Source organism: Podarcis vaucheri (assembly GCF_965113315.1).
Source record: "Podarcis vaucheri genome assembly, chromosome: 3".
In the NCBI taxonomy this organism is placed as follows: Eukaryota; Metazoa; Chordata; class Lepidosauria; order Squamata; family Lacertidae; genus Podarcis; species Podarcis vaucheri.
Genome location: NC_138761.1, coordinates 58,541,138 through 58,561,567, shown reverse-complemented (window position 1 = coordinate 58,561,567; position 20,430 = coordinate 58,541,138). Strand labels below are relative to the sequence as shown.

The following is a 20,430-nucleotide window of genomic DNA, read 5'->3' as shown; positions in this document are numbered from 1 at the left end:
TTTTTGTGTCAGCACGGAATCTACATCCTATATTGTATTAATTCACTTCAGATGACAGGCCAATCCCACAGTAAATGATTAATTCAACTCTGTAAATGTCAGCCCTGGTCGTTTGGTTTAAGGTTTCAGTGATTTGTGAGCCTCAGTCCAGGCTTCAAAAATTTTGGCAAGTTTGCAGCACTTTGGAAAGGGCAGAGGTTGCTTGTAAAAGTGTGAGGTCAGTGGTTTTACACCCCCCCCCCCCGATAAGTGTCCATTTTCTTGATATAAGTCTTTAATAAGATTATGATGTATGAATGCTTTAGGCCAGGCATAGGCAAACTCGGCCCTCCAGATGTTTTGGGACTACAACTCCCATCATCCCTAGCTAATGGGACCAGTGGTCAGGGATGATGGGAGTTGTAATCCCAAAACATCTGGAAGGCCAAGTTTGCCTATTCCTGCTTTAGGCTGCAATCATGCATACTGACCTGAGCTTGCAGAGCACGGTGCGACTTATTTATGAGTAAACATGAATCAATTATGTTGCTAGTTAATGAATGCTAATTCTGACTCTGTTGCAGAAGGCGAATACTTTGGTTTAAAGTCCACTCAGTTCACTTCAGGTAGTTGTTCTACTACGTTGTGCAACTGACTGTTTCCCAGGACTCAGAATTAACTTTCTTCCTGCAGTTTGTTGATCTTCATAGGGATAACTCTATCTTCCAGGGTAAATAATAAGTTACATCTATTCAAACATATCAAGTCTGCAAACTCACTCTGTGTCCTGGGTGTCAGAATGGAATCCTGCAGCAGACCTTGAATCGATGATTTGAAGGTTGTGAGGCAGGGATTCCACCAGCTCTTCAGGGTACTTCAGGGACAGTTTGTTCACTGGTGGAAGGAACTAGGAGGCTGGCTCTTTCTAGCTATGGGTTGTTTTCATCTTGCTGCATCTCTCATTTTCGCTTGCCCCATCCTCAAGTGTACAGGTAAAGGGGCAGATGGATTGTCAGTTTTATCAATTAGAATTTTGGCAGTGAATTGGCAATTCTCTCAGTTTCTCATTCCTAGTGTTCAGTTCACCATATCAATTTGTTGTTGTTATTGTTATTGTTGTTGTTTAGACTTGTCAGCATTTTAAGTGTACATTTCTCCTCCTGTTCATGTATGGGTATGCACTTTTTCCTAATATACACATTGCTTTGCAAACAGTTTCCTCTAATTGATTGTCAGTTCATTTTCAGGTCCGCACATTAGTGTTCAAAGCTATAAACAACTTAGACTATAAATATCTGAAAGGAGAGCTCCACCCCCCTCTACTCACAGAATGATGCTGCCAATTTGGGCCAAACTGCTATGCTATGCCATGCCAAGCAGAGTTTTGTTTGTCCCAGATGCAGCTGTGACTATGCTGCTCCATTATACCTGCTTCTGCCTAGCCAGTCAGAATTCCTCTACTCACTGTATGAAATCCTTTTGGAATGTTACACTGTAAATAAGATAAGGTAATAGAAAGCACAAATTGTTTCACTTCCTCTTCCTGCTTTTCAGTAATGCATGGAAGTATAATAGAATCATAGAACTGTAGAGTTGGAAGGGATCCCGAGGGTCATCTAGTCCAAGCTCCTGCAGTGAAGGAATCATTCCATTATCAGCCAGGATTCTAGAATTATAATTGGCCTTTAAAGGAGATGCCCTCACCTGATTCAAACCACACTACTCTGATATCTGCCTTCCATTAGGTATCATGGGCTGTGCTGAATGGATGATTAAAACAGAGCCTGCACAGTTGCAGCTCCCATGCAACCTCTTAAATACCCTCTTAAATTCACTACATCAGTAAGCATCTTGACTGCAGTTGCATCTTTCGTGCCCCTTGGAAGCAACAGGTGGTCCTGGGGCCCCAGAAGCTTCTCAGTCTGAAGCTGGAGGGCACACTACATTTTATTGTCCCTCATCCTCAACAGGTAGTTCTTGTTGCTTTGAAGTCATCCTTTGCCTTACACCATGTCCTCATTTTATTTTGTTATTAGAAGAACCCTCTCCCACTCCCTGCTGAACTTGACTAAAATGAATTTGGGAAAAACACTGACATATTTCTACTTTTTGACATCTGGGACCCACAGCCTTCAGTTGCTTTCCAGTGCCTTGTTTGGTCACAATAACTGTAGGCAAAGGAACTTGCTAGACCACTGAACGCTTCAAGGGATACAGGGAGCTACTGAAGCTTAAGTCAAAAGGGAATATGGTACTGAATACATCTGAACCACAGATTGTAAGCTTTGTTTGGTTTTGGTTTTCTGATTCATGCGCAGACCTTTTTGGTACGTGTCTGCAACAATTAAGTCTAGGAATGGTGTTTGGTTTTATTGCTTGTCAAGAGTACAAAAAACATTAATGTTTCTTAACAGGGAAGCCTGCGGCTCAAACTAGCAGCTGTCTGCTAGTTAGAGCCACAGGCAAACTAGCAGCTGTCACTTGTTTTTGCGAAAATTATCTGTAATTTTGTCACCCCAGTGTTAGATTACTACAGTACACTCCACAAGTGGCTTAAGGCTTGAAACTATACCAAAGAATGCCTTTGGTGGCAAATAAATTTGTTCATTATTAAATGGTGTTCTGTGCTAGTAGACCAGAAACAAATTGCATCTATTTTTCATTTTCTGCACCAGCTGGAAACCAGTTACTGGATGACATTCAAGCTGTTGGTTAGACTGATAAAACTGTTTATGGTGTCCTTGCTGGTTATTAAAGCAACTGGTGCCCATCTTTTTAGTAACACAAGGCGAAGGTTACCCAAAAAGTCTCAAGTTACAAGCATAGGATGTTTTTGCACTTATAAATGGGCTATTGTGTCTACACATGGAAGTATGTAATTGGGAATAGTCAGCTTATCAAATACCAGTCCTGTGAACTGCAAGTGTTTTTCTGTTAAATGCTTTTGGAGCTTCTATTATAAAAGAGAAATAATACTATATCACCCTTTGAAAAGTTGTATGGGTGATCATTCTGACAAAATATTCACATTTATGCATTGGCAGGAATCATTCTGAAGCCTGTACTTCAAATGACCTTTTGTGGGTGACCGACAAAAGCACCTACTTCTGTCCTATTATCATAGTACCATCGAGAGTGTCTTAACCTATAGTATATTATCGTGGTATGGGAGCAGCTCTGAAATGGATAAAAAAGCTTTACAGCGAACAATTAAAATTGCCCAGAACGTTATTGGGCTCCGACTACCAACCCTGGATGAGATCTTCACGTCTCGCATCTTGAAGAAGTCACATAATATTCTGAGAGATCCCACCCACCCTGCTCACAACTTCTTTGAACTATTGCCTTCGGGCAGAAGATATAGGACAATGAAAACACGAACCACACGCCTTCTGAATAGTTTCTATCCAAGAGCTCTGATTGCACTAAATAACGATCTCAGGGCCAGTTGCAAGGTTTAGTAAGTAGGGAGTAGAAGGAATGAGTAGAAGGAGTTTTAGGTTATGTTATGCTTTTAATAGGTCATGCTATATTCTGGATTATGTTATGTTTTATAGATTATGTTTAAATAGGATGAGAGTTCGGAGATACGTGCAAATGTATATGTGAACCCGGTCTTTGGGTGGGTGTTTGATTTTCGTTGTTGTGTATACTGTGTATATACGGACAATGACAATAAATTTATCTAAATTTATGAGCCAGTGTGGTGTAGTGGTTAAGAGCGGTAGTCACGTAATCTGGGGAACCAGGTTCGCGTCTCCGCTCCTCCACATGCAGTTGCTGGGTGACCTTGGGCCAGTCACACTTCTTTGAAGTCTCTCAGCCCCACTCACCTCACAGAGTGTTTGTTGTGGGGGAGGAAGGGAAAGGAGAATGTTAGCCGCTTTGAGACTCCTGAAGGGGAGTGAAAGGCGGGATATCAAATCCAAACTCTTCTTCTTCTTCTAAATCTGACAAAAGAAAAGGCACTGCAATAATAGTTATTTTAGAGATGGATTTCATGAGCATTGTTTGTGCCTAGGATTTCAAATGTTCTGCTCTTGTAACCATTTATGCGCTGTTTTTGCAAAGAGAAAGATTTGCTATGCAAATAAAGTGAAAGTAAGGGAATAGAGAAAGTGTAGAAAGACTGAAAATGGGAAGAAAAATCAATGGAAAATGAAGGAAACCAATTGAAGGGCTGGTTTGAGGTTAATGAGTAAACAGTACAGGAAGTGAAAGTGAATGCTACAGATGGATAGGAGAATGCTAAGGGCATTTATCTCACTGGATGAACATTGTGTCTACTTCTGATTATTTCAGATTCCCTAAGCCTCCAGGCTAGCTGCTCTCTGAGGGTTATCTGTTCTTGGCAGACTTAAAAGAAGAGTTTTAGCACCTGAAAAAAATGGATTGGCTGTTTTCTTTAGACAAAGAGATGATATTTGTGGTACACCCAGTTCTCACTTGCTGTTCCACATGCTTGGAACTACCTCATGTGTGATGGCACCTCTTTTATTTCATTGCAGTCCCTCCTCAAAACTTGTTTTCCCTGAAGCCTTCAGCATAACCCAACTAGGTCTCATGCCCTACTTCATGGAGAGCCTTTTTCCAGATCAAGTGCCGTATTCCTTTTGGGCCAACCTTCTAGGATGGGAGGGCACATGCCAGGGGCAAAAGTGGGTGATGCAACAGAAGCAAGTTTTATCTTTGTACAGTAGGCTAGCTTCTTTACCCTTCACTCTTTCATCCATCTAGGCAACCAAGAAGCATTACGAGGGTTAAACCGGGCAAGAACGCTCAAGGAGAGTGCAAAGCAGAGCTGATGAGGTGTGTGGCTCAGGAAGGGGTGGGGCCGTGGGAGAGTCCTGAGAGTTGCATCCCCACTGCCTCAGTCTCACGCCACATTCTGTCCCAAATAAAAACGAATGCTTAAAGTGGCAACAATAAACAAACAAAAATCTGAATGAAAGGGAATTCCCCCACCCTTTAAATGTAATCTTTAAAGGTAATTTCCAGAGGGGCATTTTTGACCCACTGTTGAAATGTCAAAGAAAGGTCTAGGCCAAGTGTTTCTGTCTAGCACTATTTTATAGTCCTGCATTGAAACAAAATCACTTAAAGGTGCATCTTTTATTCACATAAATGGGAAAAATTACTTTTAATAGACCGACTTTGAAAACTCATACATTGTAGCAGGTGTGGGGGAACCTCTGGTCCATGCTTGCTGGGGCTGAGTTGTTTAACATTTCGAAGGCCAAAGGTTCCCCACCCCTGCATTGTAGGTGTGTGCTCTCTCTCTCTCCCTCCCCCCCCCTGTGTGTAATATCCACCCTGCACGAAACCTGGAACTGTCCTATAGCATTTTTGTGGTACTGGGCGTAGCTTCTTTCAACAAGATTGCATTGTGCTTGCATGGGAAGTTCTCTTTAATAATCAGCATCAACAAAATCTAGAAAAGAAATCAAGGTCCACTCATATTTTACCAAAACAGCACTTGATTCTAAAATCTACATTCTAAGAAATGTAATTGCTGCCGGGGTATGACCTACTAGACTAGTTAAATAATAACTTTTCAAAACAAATGATTGTGGGTGCATGGATTAAATCGAGGCTTTGCTCTAATTAACCTATTGCTCTTCTCAGCTATTTACTCAATCTTTAAATGGATGAATACATTTATGCATTTTTTTCAGGGATGAAAAATGAAGTGGGTGCAAATAAGCAAATCCACCAAAATGCTAATGCAAATTACAGACTTTAAATAATTAAATAGAATAGTTGTTGTTACATATTCAAGAGCATGGTGCATAGTCTGGCATATTTTGCTTTTGATTTGGTGCAGACTGCTCCATGATGGAGCAGTGGGGGGAGATAGCTGCCCCACTGGCATCTATCTGTCTCGAGAGACAGGGCTCAACAGAATAATTTGGTAAAATAGTACCGAAATATAGAGGCATATCCCAGAGCTATTAGGCATCATACTTCCAGGTCTCATTACACTTTCTTACTTGTAACATTTAGGGCTTATCCACACTTACCTTTCTTCTGTGCATTAAAGCTCCATGTCGGAGCACCAATTTTTTTGCTCCAGAGCTTTCCCCATGAAAATCCGCTCTTTAAAGCTGAATTGGGAGCTTTCATTTGACAATCCACAAAAAAACCTGAATAGTAGGAAACTGGAGGCACTGAAGCGTTTCCATTAAGCTCCAATATCATGGGCTAGAAAACTCAATTGAAATATGTTTCCCACATTTCTGCACAAAATATCAGCTTTAAAGAGTTCAGGAGTCACAGTTCAAATGTTCAGGAACCAAACAAGACATTCAGGACTAGGCAGAAGCAACTAAGATGTCCCAACAATTTCCATGACCTACCAACCAAGCTATTAAAGGCAAGGTGTGGTGTGCTCACTTTTAGGACTCACTTCTTTGTGAGAATGTCAGGATTGCAAAGGAGCACTCTCCTGGGGCTTATGAGTCTGCTCCTATCTGCAAAGGAAGCTCCTGGTTTTGTTCAGGCTGTTGAGCAGATCCCGCCACCTCCTGCAGCTGCCCACAGACCTTCCCAGCTGCCACTGCTCTGCTGAGAGATCAGGATGGGAGGAACTAGCATCCTTACTCCCTCTTCTGAAGTGGCTGAAGTCAAGAGACACTGGAGACATCACTTCCCCCCCTGATTCCCACCTATCAGCCCGCCCCTGCCACTTTCTTCCTCCGGCATTGGAGCCTGCCAACCCAATCCCAACAGAGTTATGAGGCTCATGACACATTTGTTGCATTAGCCTTTCTTACACTCATGCAGTGTTGGTTATTGCCAAATACTCTGTCACACAATACATCATTAATTTGTGGAATTGATGGTCACTGGGTGGATTGATGATGATAGGTCTCTCCCACTTCTTAGCCATGATTTCAAAAAAGATGGGATTGCATTGTCTAGAGGAAGTATAACACTTGAGTGTCAGTTGCTGGGAGACAAGAGCAGGGGGGAGCTACTGTGATCATGTGTCTCTTGTGGCAGGGGCAGATTATGGTACCATGATGCCTTGAGCTAGGCCAAACTTTGGTATTCCCAGTCCAGCCCTCATGACATGCCAGCCTTTGGGAAGGACATATGAGTGCTCTGGCAGGGTCCTAGAACCCTCTCATCTCCTTCCCAGAGCTGGAAAGCACTAACTAGGCTTTCGGAAGGAAGCAAGAAGACTCCCAGACCCTGTCAGAGTTCTCATGCTTCCTTCCTGTAGTCAGGCAAGTGCTTGCTGAGCACCCTCTCTGCTTGATGCCCAGTGTGGGGAAACTGCCCTAAACCTCCCTCTGCTTGTGGGTAGAGAAAGCATATTTTGAATGGGGAAAGCTTAAAATGCAAATTATCACCACAACAAACAAACAAACAAACAAACAAACAAACAAACACCTGGGCCAATATTAATTGTGTATGGGACTTGCATGCTGCCCATCTTTTCTTGAAACCTTCAATCTTTCTTACTCAAAGCAAGTAAAAACTCTCTCTGCGTGTTGTTGGTTGGGATCTTGGACTAGATGGATGCTTGGCTAGGATGAAGATCCTGGTGGCCCTTCAACCTGTCACAGTGGCTAGTGGTCAAAGATGATGGGAGCTGTAGTCAAACAGCATCAAGAGACTTACTAGTTCTCCACTCCTTCACTCTGATCCAGCAGAGCTGCTATTGTCCCCCAAGCATTCTGGTTTAGCTTGGAGCATCACATAATCCTTAATCCTGGAAAGAATTGCTTTAAAATTTTGGAGAACAGTCAGTACATTTAGCCATCACAGTTCAATCTGAGTCCACTGCTTTCTTTTAGGTTAATATTCTTCTACAGCTAAAACAGTTGCTGTAGAAAATCAACATATCAGTAAAAATATATTTTGGTTCAAAATGGCAAAAGTTGATAAAGTGCAATCCTTCTTGCTCTTTTTAGGAAACACAAGTTTTTAGGAAACACAAGCACAAAAAGTGGCTCTATGAAATAGCTGAGCCACCACTACCTGAGTGCCTAGCAGTGGTCCTACTTCTCGTAAACACTAGGATGCTGCCATAACATTTGCATCTGGGAAAGTCTTCCCATACCACATGTTGAAGCAGTCAGGCTACTTACTGTAAATCAAACAGGTGGCAACATCTTCAAGGTCAATGAGCTCTTTCAATGTTCGTTTTACAGGCCAGGCTCAGATAACAGGCGTCATGGTGGCAGAGAGCGAATGGTCGGCGGCAACGAAAAGGGAAGCTTGTCCATGGAATCCACCAAGGAGACCCGCTACTGTGCAGTGTGCAATGACTATGCTTCAGGTTACCATTATGGCGTATGGTCCTGCGAGGGATGCAAAGCCTTCTTCAAGAGGAGTATTCAAGGTAATAATATTGTGGCTACTTAGCAAATACATGACTTGTTGTAATCAAATCATTATGCAATGTATCAGAGAAAAGACTGTACAGTGGACGCTTGAGTTGTGAACGTGATCCGTGTGGGAGGCACATTCGCAACCCGCAGCGCTGCATCTGTGCACGTACGGGTTGTAATTCAGTGCTTCTGTGCATGCGCAAAGCGTGATTTAGCGCTTCTGTGCATGTGCGACCACCAAAACCCGGAAGTAGCCCATTCTGGTACTTCCAGGTTTCGGCGCATCCATAACCCAAAAAAAACGCAACCTGAAGCATCTGTAACCCGAGGTATGACTGTACCTGTAAAATTGTGAAAATAAGCTTTGTAAATTATAAGCTTGATAATGCTAAGCTACATTTCAAGAGCTAAATTGCATTTGAAGCCCAGAACAAAAATAAAGAAAAAAGTGGGGGCGGGGGTGGACACTCCCAGCATGTTTGCCATCAGACGATTTTGATTTGTTTGGTACACATATGACATGCCTGCTGGATCAGGCCAATGGCCCATCTAGTCCAGAATCCAGTTCTCACAGTGACCAATTAGATGCCTATGGGCCACCCATTTGGAGAGATCTCTTTTTGTTTTAGCCACCTTGAACAATTTAGTATCATCAGCAAATTTGGTTACCTCACTTCTTACTCCCAACTCTAAATAATTTAAAAGCAAGTTAAAAAGCACAGATTCCCATATTGAGCAGGGAATATCACTTTCTGCACCCATCCATTGGGAAAACTGCCCATTTGTTGCTACTGTCTGCTAAGCTTATTCAGGAGTCTTTGGTGAGGTACTTGGTCAGAATCTTTTTGAAAGCCTAATTGCAAAATGTCAACTGGATCACCTTTATCTATATGCTTGCTGAAACTTTCAAATAGATTACTGAGATAGGGCTTCCCCTTGCAGAAGACATGCTGGTTCTGCTTCAGGAAGACTTGTAGTAGATAATTTTATTTTACAATGCTTTCCAACAGTTTTCCTGGAACAGATGTTAAGCTGAGTGGCCTGTAGTTTTCAGGATCTCCCCACCCCCCACCCCAATTCCCATGTATTCAGCAGTGCTCCTTCATCACACTCTGCTTGGTTCAAGAACATTTTTCTGGCTATTGTGATAAAAACACAATTTTGTGATAAAAAACAACAGGCACATACAAACAAGGAAAATTGAATGGAACCAAGACCCTGCTGTAGTACTTTACAGTTCTGGAACCCACCCCTCTCAAAAAAATAAATAAATGCATACGCCTGGAAAACTACCTCTCATAAGATCTTACTACGTCTGTAGTAGAACTGTGCGTGTTTATAATTTATGCAGCAATCTTTAAGGTATGGAGTGCAATGTAGTTCTTAACGTCATTTGTTCACACAACTATGTGATTTCGGGGAGTGCGGGGGAAGGACTGCCAAAATGAAGGACTAGTTGTAGGAGCCCCTAGAGAATGATTGCAGAGTATATGGTTCATTTTCAATAGGCTTATTATCTACAAAGTCTTAAACAGCTTGAACCTTGAGAATTATCCCAACTGAAAGTCACTATGACAAAGGCAGGGGCATAGAGAGACAGAGAGAGAGCCTGGGTGATTGCTGAACAAATGTTAAGCTTTTTTTCACCAAACACTTACAATAATTGGGGTTAGGGACAAGTGAAATGTTATATTGTAAGCCACATTTTATCATTTCTGTATTTATTCAAAAGCATCTTCTGAGATTTCAGTGAAAGTATAGCAGGCATGGGAGAGAGGCTCCTTAACTGTTTCTGTCTTCTTCATCAAGCTGCTTTTCAACCTGCAAATGGAAGATGAGTCAGAAAAATAGCCAGAAGGCAAGGAACAGAGCTAAAAACTTGCAGTCTCATTTAAGAGAATAAAATGTTGGAGGAAGAAATACATACATGTGTCTGCATGCAATATACAGACTGGCCCTTAAGGTCTGAACACAGTTCTATGGTGGTATATGTTAAGGAAGGAAAACCCTGTAATGGCATGATTTTAAATGATTTCAAATCATTCTGCTGGCATTGTGTTAGCAAGTTAGTTGAAGTGATTGCTCAATCAATGAGCAGGGGAGGGGGAAACATGCACATGCAAATCCAACTGGAAAATAGGTTCACCTGAGTGGGTCCATTCCCTTTTTAAATAAGGAGAGATGAACATGTGGGGGTGGAAGTCGACAGTAGAGAAAAGGTAAAGGCCCAAAGGCATAACAAGCTGCACCCACTCCTGACTCAACATCTGCAGGGGCTGCTGCCAAATCCTGGAGATAATGTAACATTTGACAGAACATATTTGTGCTGTAAAGAGAACCAGCATAATTTAATTCTACTTTAGCTTGGGCAGCTCTTAGCATTATTACACTGGGGTTCTACATTGAGTCAAGTAAAAAAAACAAAACTAGCTTACACTGGTGCAACTCAGAGCACACACAGAACATACAAAAGCCAATCAACCTTTTTCAGATCCCTTCAGTCAACTTTAAAGAGCACAGCTAAAAATACCACAAAAGAGCTTAAAGCATTTAATATTTAATAATCGGTGCTATAAAATACAGTTGCTTTTTGATACAGTTTACAAACTGCAAGGTATGAACTCACTGCAACAGGTTCTCACATGTGTTAGCCTCAAGAATCCTGCTTTCTTGATATTGAAAAATCTTCTGGATAAGCCCTATGATGTGGTTATAAAATTGTTGACATCCGTCAGTCTTGGGCGACAATGGAAGAGTACGTTTTTGGGATGAAATCAGACTTGTTGAAGAGTTACAGCACCTGCTATGGCTGTGGAGACCAGTGGGGGAGAGACATGTTTTGTTGCAGTTGAGCAGATGAAGGCATCTGGTTGTGCTGTTGCAGATGCATCATGGCGTTTCTTCTGTCTGTGCTCCTCCCAGCTGTCATTCCTCCTCTGGTCACAGCCTTCAGTATGCTACATTATGCTTGTTTGTATCTCCAGTGCATGCTCATGCTCATATATCACCATATCTACACATGTAAGTTGGGCCTGCAATAAAATATTTTAGAGTATTATCTCCCTAAGAGGAGTGGTCATTGTAAGTGCTGCTCAGATGTCTTTAGGGGCAGGTTCAATGAGTGCACCACTACTCTTGGCTCTCATTAAAATTACGCGAGGGGAAACACCTGAGTAGGGCTTTACTATTTTCAGCAGACATGTTACAATTCTGCATCTTAGACTGCTCTCAACCATAGATTTGGAGTCGTGTGTTTGCCTCTGTGTGGAGAACTGAGCAAGGCTGCACATCATGGCCTCACTCCTTATATTGCATATCACACCACTCCCAAAGAAGCTGCAATAATCAGGACAGTTGATCAGATTGTGATCCTGACCACATGGAGTTCCTATTCGTGAGTAGTTGCTGACTTGTAGCTACCTCTTTGTAGATGGCCACATTCAGTGTGTGGATGTTGGGTAGAGCAGGCATGTGCAAATTATGCAAATGTCTGCCTGATTTATTTATGTTTTTAAATCTCCATGTACCTCTCTCTCATCAGTATTTTGTAAATTTATAGGTTCCTGTCAGATAGTTTTATGGTTTTTGTGTGTGTATGTTTTATAGCCTAACATTTAAGTACGCCTGAGTACCTAATATATGTAGAAAGCGCTATATTATTTTTGGATGATCCCATTTCACTTAGAAATTGATAGGCATTTGACCACTGAAGGTCACTAACAGAAGGAATTCTTTTTTTAAAAAAAGTAAAAGTAAAAACCCAGGTGTTAGAAATTGTTAAGACAATACATGCCTGGTTCTGCAATGCTCCTCACAATAATATACACTGGTTTGAGTCATCTTGAAGCTACAGACACAGTAGGAGTAGCCCTTGCACCTGCATGCTCTTCCACACTAATTAGAAATTAGGTTGAAGGTTCATTAACCGTCATTCTGATCTCCAAATATATAAAAAAATAAACTAAAATGGAGAGAGAGGTATTCACCATTTACTGACAGTAAGTGCTTCAAAAGAGGTCAGTGACTTTTTCTGCTAGAAACTAAACCTCCTCTTATTCTAAGTTTGAGGGTTGGAATAAAGTGCTTGTTTTATTGCTCTCTCTCTCTCTCTCCCCCCTCTCTGTGTGTTGTTTGTACAGTAGTTCACATGCTGTCTATTTGCAATGGCTTTTAAGTACACCTTGTTACTTACATTACTTCAGAATGCTTGAGATTAGTTGGTGTAGCAAACATAGCTGTCAACATTTCCCTTTTTTAAAGGGGGAAAACCTGCTGCTGACTTCTATTGGCAGAGCTTGAGATGCAAGATTGATCTGCTCCTACCCAGCCTCACTTTGGATTGTTCTGCCCATCATGTTGATTTACTTTAGCCTCTAGTTCTACCAGACTAACACAAAACTCACACTCCTCCTTCCTATCTTTTTGTGAGGCTGCCATTCGGTCTTAGGTGCTGAAGTGGCTTCAGCTAGCCTTGCTGCTAGCCTCTCACAAACACAAAGGGATTACTAGACTTTCATAATCTTCCTCTGCCAGCAAATCTCCATGCTCTGCTGAGAAGCATCCTTATCCACTATCAGTGCTTAACTTGAGGATAAGATTATTTGTGTATTTTTTCACCCTTTTTGCTCATTATTGCTCTGGCTAGCTAACTATACAACTTTTTTCTTAGTCTAAGAGCACCATTTCTGTTTCTCCTTACTCCGCTGCATTTCTCTGAAGTGTGTTTGGCAGTGGCTTCAGTTGCTATCTCCATGGAGGAGTCTAGAACACAAAAGCACTCAAGTACTAGTTTATCACTCAGTTTAATCTCCTCTCCATAAAAGTTAGTCGAGAGGGGAAAGGGGAAATATCATAAATATCATTCAAACAATGGCTCTTGACTACTGCTGATGTTGTTGTAGTATAAATAGTTATGTAGCTGAAGTTTCTCTCACTCTGAGCCACATGGAAAAATAAAATCGCATTTGCGGTTGGAGTGCACTGAGGAAAAAATGCTTTCAAAACCTTACAGGATTTTGCAGCATGAAACTATCTATCTATCTATTTCATTTTTTTGTCTCATGACATAAAAAAAATTCACGTTGTCAAAACAAAAAGCTTTCTATTCTGTAATGACAGTGTAGGAGCCCATTTTATAGTAAATTTTATATTCTGACTGGAACAGTAGACTTCAGCATGTTCTGTCTCAGAATGTATTTTTGTTGCCATTTTGTACATTAGATCCCAAAGATACTTAAACACATTTACCTTTCTTTTTGGATTGGATACAGATGTCCCAGTTCAGTGAACATAAAAATATTACGTACTTGGATCTGATTATAGAGCAGGAGATACAATAAGCCAACGCTTAGGAAGCCCAGGTTTGTCAGCTTTCTTGCATAACCAGCACAGCTGTCCAGCGTGCTAGAAAGCCAGCCTGGATCCACGCAACACCAACCACACCCTTTCCTCATTCAGCTTCTTCCCAGAGCCCTTAGGCAAGGAGAAGCCAATCTGTAGTTTTCCATCTGTTGGACTACAACTCCCATCATCATTAACCATTGCCATGTGGCGGATGGGAGTTGCAGTCCAACATCGGTTGCCCATCCCTGCTGTTTTCTTACCTTGTCAGTCTGTGTTGCATGGGTGTGTCTGTGTGTAGTGCCTCAGTTAGGCTCCAGTAGATGTGACACCACTTCCTCATGCAGCTCTTTTCCCAGCCAGTCTTCTCTGATTAGCTAATGAAGCCACACACAGTTTTCCAACTCCTGCTGTACCTAATGGTTGAACAAAGAACATCTTCAGCCCTGTCTTTCTGTGCTTGTTCATAATAGCAGATACACAGGATGAAACTTTGCAGCTAACCCAATAAATTCTTCCAGTATATTTTCTCATGCATCTGATAAACCTTTCTCATGCATCACAAAGTCACTTGTCAGCCTGAATTTGTGTTGCCCATTCTACAAATCTTAACATTTTAAAAATCAAACAAATTAGAGAATAGTATATAGGATCAGTCACAGGTGACTCTAATAAGGGCTCATCCTTACTGTCACTCAATTTGTATTTTTATAGATTTAATTCCCCTGGATCTGAGAACTTTTCTTGTTGTTCTGCAGCTGTGCCTTATGAAAACCCAATCTTCCCACTGAATTGGATCTTCTTAGATGTGTGAAGGATTTGAAGAGAGCCGTTTTTAAATAGTATACATTCTAGTCAATATAGGTTTAGCTGATGCTAAATGTAAAGATCAATTTGTCAGTTATGAACTAGGAACATTTAAAGTTGGCTTTTTGGCTCCATACTGCACTATTAAACAGAAGAAGTATATTTTCACCAGCCAATTTCTTTATAATCTCATGAATATAAGATATATATTTATTAGAAATCCCCCTGTAGAATATTCTCCCAAGTATGTGTTTAATCAATGGAACATAAGCTAGCCCTGATTAACTTGCCCCATTGATTTCAATGGGGTCCAGCAGGAGTTAACTTTTTACTTAACACAATTTGTATACTAATTCTCAAAACCTCTAAGTGGTTTACATAAACATCTTCATCTCCTTTTCTTTAATCTTCACCTGTTTTTTCTTTTGAACCCCATATCTTAATGGGATGATAATCTTTTTTGCCTGTCATTGACAACAGATGTATTTTTAAAAAGTATTCTGAAACTTAAGGAGAGAATTGCATACAATATTTGGGTTACTAATGGATTGCCATCTTGAATCCATTTGCTGTTACAATCCTTTTTTTCCTTTTTGATGAAAAGCTGACCTTTCGATATTAAAAAAAAACCATTTGTATGTTGGTGTCTGATAAGTTATTTGGCATATTTGGCATTCTCCCAAATTTTGTTTAAGATTCCTTTTGTTTGCCACATGGAATATGTAGCAGTTAATAGAAGCTCGGTTTCCAGTGCATGTAGGTCATCAGTATTTTTTCAGTGTTATGTCCAAATCAGCCTCTTACACAGAGATGAAAGAACCCTACGTGCAACCACAACTTTGTTTGGCCAAGACCTGTTCAGCTTAAAATGAGTTGCTTCACCTGAGATTGAGCTGTGTGTACTGCTTATGACATTCCCATTTCTTGACCCAAGCCAAGAGTTCAGAATGCTCTGACCTAAGCAGAAGCCCACCCCAGGACTTATTGTAGGCAGGCAGGGGTGGGGGGAATTCTAGAAGGAAGGAACATAAGTCTGCATGTAGCTAAAAGGAAGGAAGGAACTCTGAAGTAAGCCTACCAAGCATAGGCTGAGCCCAAATTCTTATTTTTAAGGGTCTCAGACCTCTGAACCCAGCATAGCCTAACTTCATACATTTTTGAGTTTGAATCGTTACAATTCTTATCTTTAGTTAATTTATGTTATCTTTAAGGCTTTTGCTAGCAAGTTTGCTTACTGGGGTCATGTTTTCATCTTGAAAACTGTGCAACATTTCAAGTCTTTTGATTGACGCAGATTAAATGATATTGCAACTTCTGAAAATGTAGTATAAATAACTGAAACAACTACATTTTTGTGGAAATAATTACACTGATACGTCTCATAAGCCCTTCCATTAGAATAATCCCTTTCACTCAGAAGACATTGAACACAGACGCTTTGACAGTTTCACACCAGACGTTCCACGAGACATTTTAATTAACAAATATATCATTGACAATTGCTGACTATGTTTGCATTTAATTTACAAGAGCTGATTGATATGCATGTCTGTTCACTCCCTTCCAATATTCAGTGGAAATAAGAAAATAGCTGACTTTGTTCTGAGAAGCACACTCAGTTACAGGGGAAACAAGTTAGCTATGGGGAAACCCTGAGTTTTGCAGGAGAGTGTGTGTGTGTGTGTGTACGTGTACATCTTATTGATGCTTGTGACAGAACCTCAAGGATAGCCACATCCTCCTCAGGACCAGCTCTGTCTGGAAATCTCCTCCTGCTCTTCCGGGCTTGGAAGAGCCCAGTGTTTTTTTCAGGGGGTACTTAAGGGTACGCAGGACTGACACATTTTGTTTTGTTTTGTTAAAGAGTTAAAGACTTACTGTAACCACTTCATGATGAGTACCATCACCTATTTTTCTAGAAATGTCCCTCAATAGCACCAAGCTTAAAGGCGAGGTAAAGTCTGCTCCTCCAGCAGCACTCAAACTCCAATAACTTTTCAAATCATGAATCTATTCCCTTGCAATGCTGCCAGAAGATGGGCAGGCCAGGGAGCACACATACTATTGGCTCCCAGTAGGCCTGAGAGGACTCTGGCACTTGACATGTTATATAATGTGTTTGCCTTGGGTGACTTGACAGAAAGGCAGTATAGAAACTCCAGAAGTAAATGAATACATAAAATCATATTTTTTAAAAGGAAAATAAGTTCCTATAGTGAAGGCTCCAACCTATAAGAAAATAAGATCCCTACCGGAGGAGGCGAAAGACCCATGCAGCCCAGCATCCTGACCTCACAAGCAAAACATGAGCACAGCAGCATGCTCCCCAAGGCAACACCCACCCCAAAACTCCAGAAAATAAATGCCCATGCTTCTTTTATCTCTTTACTAATACATCTGCTACAAACATAATTCAAAATCCTCTGCAACATTTGGTTGCAGGCCCCTACTTGTATTAGTCGAAACCTAAATACCAGGCTAATAAGTGCAATGTAAAATTTAAAGGGGAAAGTTTCAAAGGGCAATTATAGTGGGATACAGGAATTCATTAACAAGTTTGATTGCATTTTCTATAGTTTATTTAAGAACTGTGTGTGTGTTCCTCATATTTTAAAGAGTAAGTTTCCTTCCGTTTGGTTGTATATTGTATTAAGATGTGTTTAGTTCTCCAGCAGTGAAGATGTTGTTGCTTACTCTTCATCTTTGGTGCTCACCTTGTTAAATGCCGTGTTTCCTTGGGCTGGGCTGATTAAATAAAATATACTGACCTTTCTTTCTGCTAAGCAAGCATTTCTGGACAAATGCCTTAATCCAGCTGTTGTGGTTGTGCACAAAAGTCATTAGCACTCCCAGAAACTATTTGGAAGAAGTTAAGGGTATTGGATTTTATCTCTATCCATGCCCTCTTCCTTGCAAAACACTTGATTTGTGTGATTACTGAAAGCATCCATAGCAGCTTTTTACATATTACTATTATTATTTACTTTATTAAATTTTGAATCATCTTCCACATAAGTCTCAAGCCAATTTACAGAAAAACAACTAGAAGTTGCTTTGAAAACAATAAAGATGGGTTTATAAACAATATAAAATAAACACCTAAGGCAAATACATTTTTAAGCTAACTGAAAAAGGTTGTTGAAACAAATATGTTTTCAGTTGTTTTGGGAAAGTACAAATAGAATCCCAACAGAGATTCTGTTCTGAAAACAGGGCCTGCCACACTGGAAGTCTGTAAAATGCAACTGAGCATGCTCAAAAATGCAAGGTAGCATGGTCAGCTGCAGCAATGGAAGTATGTGCCCTTTTACTGCCCACAGTTGAAATCATACTTCACAGCACTAGAATACAAGGGAGGTCTAAATAGTGAACAAAGAATCAGACACTATGAATGTGTGATTTAACACCCAAAAGAGAGTCAGAAAGCCTGTGTCTAGAAATCACACGTTTTTGTATGTTTTGAAGAATCTACATTGGAACTGAACTGAAGAGCTCCAAAGCAGAGAGCATGCTCAGTTTCTCGCCCTGTAGTCAATACCACGACCCTGTCCATACTTGCTGTCAAAAGAAACATGAGCAGAAGTTATGGGGTTCCACTTCACTGATAAAATGTAGGTGCGTATAATGTGGCAGAAATATAAAAGGAAACTCCCAAACTAAGGCCCTCCAAGATGGCCAAAGGAAGGGTGAGATGTGTCCTTGTATTTCTACTTTTATTTGGGAAATATCTTTAGATATATCCTAGATCTAAAAACAGTGCATTCAATTTATTAGCAATTCTGACCTCTACATCAAAGACAGATAACTAAATGTTATGCATATAGATATGGGATTAATTTACTACATTATTGTCCTCTGTATATCAACAATTACAACAGTTGCCACAGTAAGTTTGAAACCTCCCAGAAGTCAATCATTTGGACTCCAGTTTTGCAATACTATTCATGTTTCCTTAAAAATGAAATAATTCTGTTTCCCAGTTTGTTTATATTTAGAATTTTACAGCAATATCTAACACATGTTGAAATTATGATTATTACAAATGAATTATGCTGAGTCAAATGAAGTAAATCCAGGTTCTAGGGGATGAGGTCAGTTCTAAAGCTTCCTTAATTTATTATTTGGTGTATGTAAAAGAATTTGGGTGTAAAGGTTGTTGTGAGTTTGAAAGCATGATGAAGTCGGTTATAAAGGTTCCATTATAATAAGTGCAAGTTATAATTATGCTTGTAGAGGCACAAGGTGAGAGAGAGCAATATAAAAGATTGGCTTGATGAAAAGAATTTAGTGAAGTGAATGAATGAGAGAAAGCTCTGTTAGTTTATTTCAGCATAGCTGGAAGCCTCAAATTTATTAATTTTGTGTTGCTGTTATATTAAGGTTTGTTTTGGTTTGATTCCTATCCAAATCTGTTCTAAAGCAGAATGGCTGGAGTAAAGCAGTATGCTCAGTTGGGACAGAGCGTGCAGAAGCTATGCATCATTGCCACCATTTGCTATAATCTGTTATGTTACTGTAAGAAGGGGATTAAAATGTTTCTTTTATAAAGGCATATGAGTACACAAAAGCTTCTATCTTATAAAGCAGTGAGTCATTGAGAGGCGTTCCCCTGCCTCTTGCCGCTCCTGCAATGGAGAAGGGCATGAGGTTCTACCAGGGGCGCCGACTTAGAAAAAATATTGGGGGGGGCCCATACCGGGGTCCTGCCGCTGGTTCGCTCGGGTAGCCGGGAGAACGCAGTTCGAGGTGGCGGTGTTGGGGAGAGACCCTCGCTCAGGGCGCCACGAGACTTGGCGGCCGGCGGCCTATCTGGGGGGTTTGGAGCGTATTTCGGAGGAGCGATTGGGGAGGAGGGGGCTTGTTGCTGGATTCTTCAGCTGGGCCAGAGATCCCCTGCTGGGGGGTCCCTGGGCCGAGTTGTGAGCACGGCCTGCTGAAGGGAGATCCAGCCGATTGCGCGACGGGGACGGCCGGGGCTCTCCGGCTAGGGCGCGCGGCTGGCTGGCTGGCTGGCGAGGAAGCAGGTGGGGAGGAGGCGGGGGTGCAGCCCAATTTAAAATGGTCAAGGAGATAGCTGTGAATCTCTCGGAAATATTTGCAGCGATATCGTGCCTTGAGTGATTAGAAGGCAGTAGCTGTGATGGGGGGTGGGGGTGGGAAAAACAGATGGCGTTTTATTCTGTTCAGCCCACAGTTGGAAGGAAACTTTGATTACCTTTTGGTGTTTTTATTCCTACTGCACTATGTGGCTACAGTCCCCGGGGTCCTATCATGTGTTCTTTCTGGAAAATATTTGTTTACTTAAAAAAAAATATGCACCACTTGATTGCAAACAACAACTCTCAAAGCAGTTTGCAAAATCGTGTGGACAGATGGGGAATTCTTTCCCTATAATCCCTAGAATGGGGCGTCTATGTTGTTGGACCCCAGCTCCCTTCACACCTAGCCTGTATTCCTCCTCCTCCTCCTCCTCCTCCTCTTCTTCTTCTTCTTCTTCTTCTTCTTCTCTCTTTCCTCTAAGCCTGAGCTCAATAGACATAGTACATGGTTCTCTTCCTGCCCATTTAATCCCCACGACAACCCTGAAAGGTAGATTAGACGGAGGGTGAGTGACTGGCCCAAAGTCACTCAGTGGGCTACAGAGGCAAGTGGGTATTTGAACCCTGGTCCAACACTCTAGCTGCTGCTCCCCACTGCTTGTACACACGCATGGCCAATGGCCAGCGATGGTGGAAGTTGCAGCCCAACCACCGCTGACCGATAAAACGTGGGTTGCCTATCAGGCCTCCTAACAGGCTTGTTTATCTTGATCTGTCTGTGGGCACACGGGGGAGAGCAGTTCACACAGGGAAGCGGTCGGCCCGATTCACGAGCATCTTGAGTCGGTGTATTTGGCTTTCAGGCAGCTTGCATATAGATCAACGCCAACAAATAAAAATGCACTTTACCTCGAAATAAGCTCTGT

General features: G+C 41.3%; 1 protein-coding gene and 1 long non-coding RNA gene across 10 annotated transcripts in view; one reads left to right on the top strand and one right to left on the bottom strand.

Annotated features, from left to right (window-relative positions):
- ESR1 (estrogen receptor 1) overlaps positions 1-20,430 on the top strand; it is a 197,848-nt gene that overhangs the window by 96,969 nt on the left and 80,449 nt on the right. For 5 of the 8 annotated variants that reach the window (XM_082215236.1, XM_082215239.1, XM_082215240.1 and 2 more), the window contains 2 exons: positions 4,717-4,788; positions 8,139-8,329. In XM_082215236.1, coding sequence (XP_082071362.1) covers positions 4,717-4,788; positions 8,139-8,329 — 263 coding nt within the window. Of the gene's footprint in view, positions 1-1,714; positions 1,822-1,849; positions 1,950-4,716; positions 4,789-8,138; positions 8,330-20,430 lie in introns of those variants that run through there. The other 3 variants (XM_082215242.1, XM_082215243.1, XM_082215237.1) reach the window with 3 other exon arrangements.
- Positions 9,813-20,430, bottom strand: part of LOC309528125 — a 108,003-nt gene continuing 97,385 nt past the window's right edge. Inside the window, exons 2-5 of one of the 2 annotated variants that reach the window (XR_014217538.1) lie at positions 13,922-14,074; positions 11,119-11,350; positions 10,465-10,644; positions 9,813-10,139 (exon numbers count right to left, since the gene is read on the bottom strand). This is a non-coding gene — a long non-coding RNA (uncharacterized lncRNA). The remainder of the gene's footprint in view (positions 10,140-10,464; positions 10,645-11,118; positions 11,351-13,921; positions 14,075-20,430) is intronic. The other variant, XR_014217539.1, reaches the window with a different exon arrangement.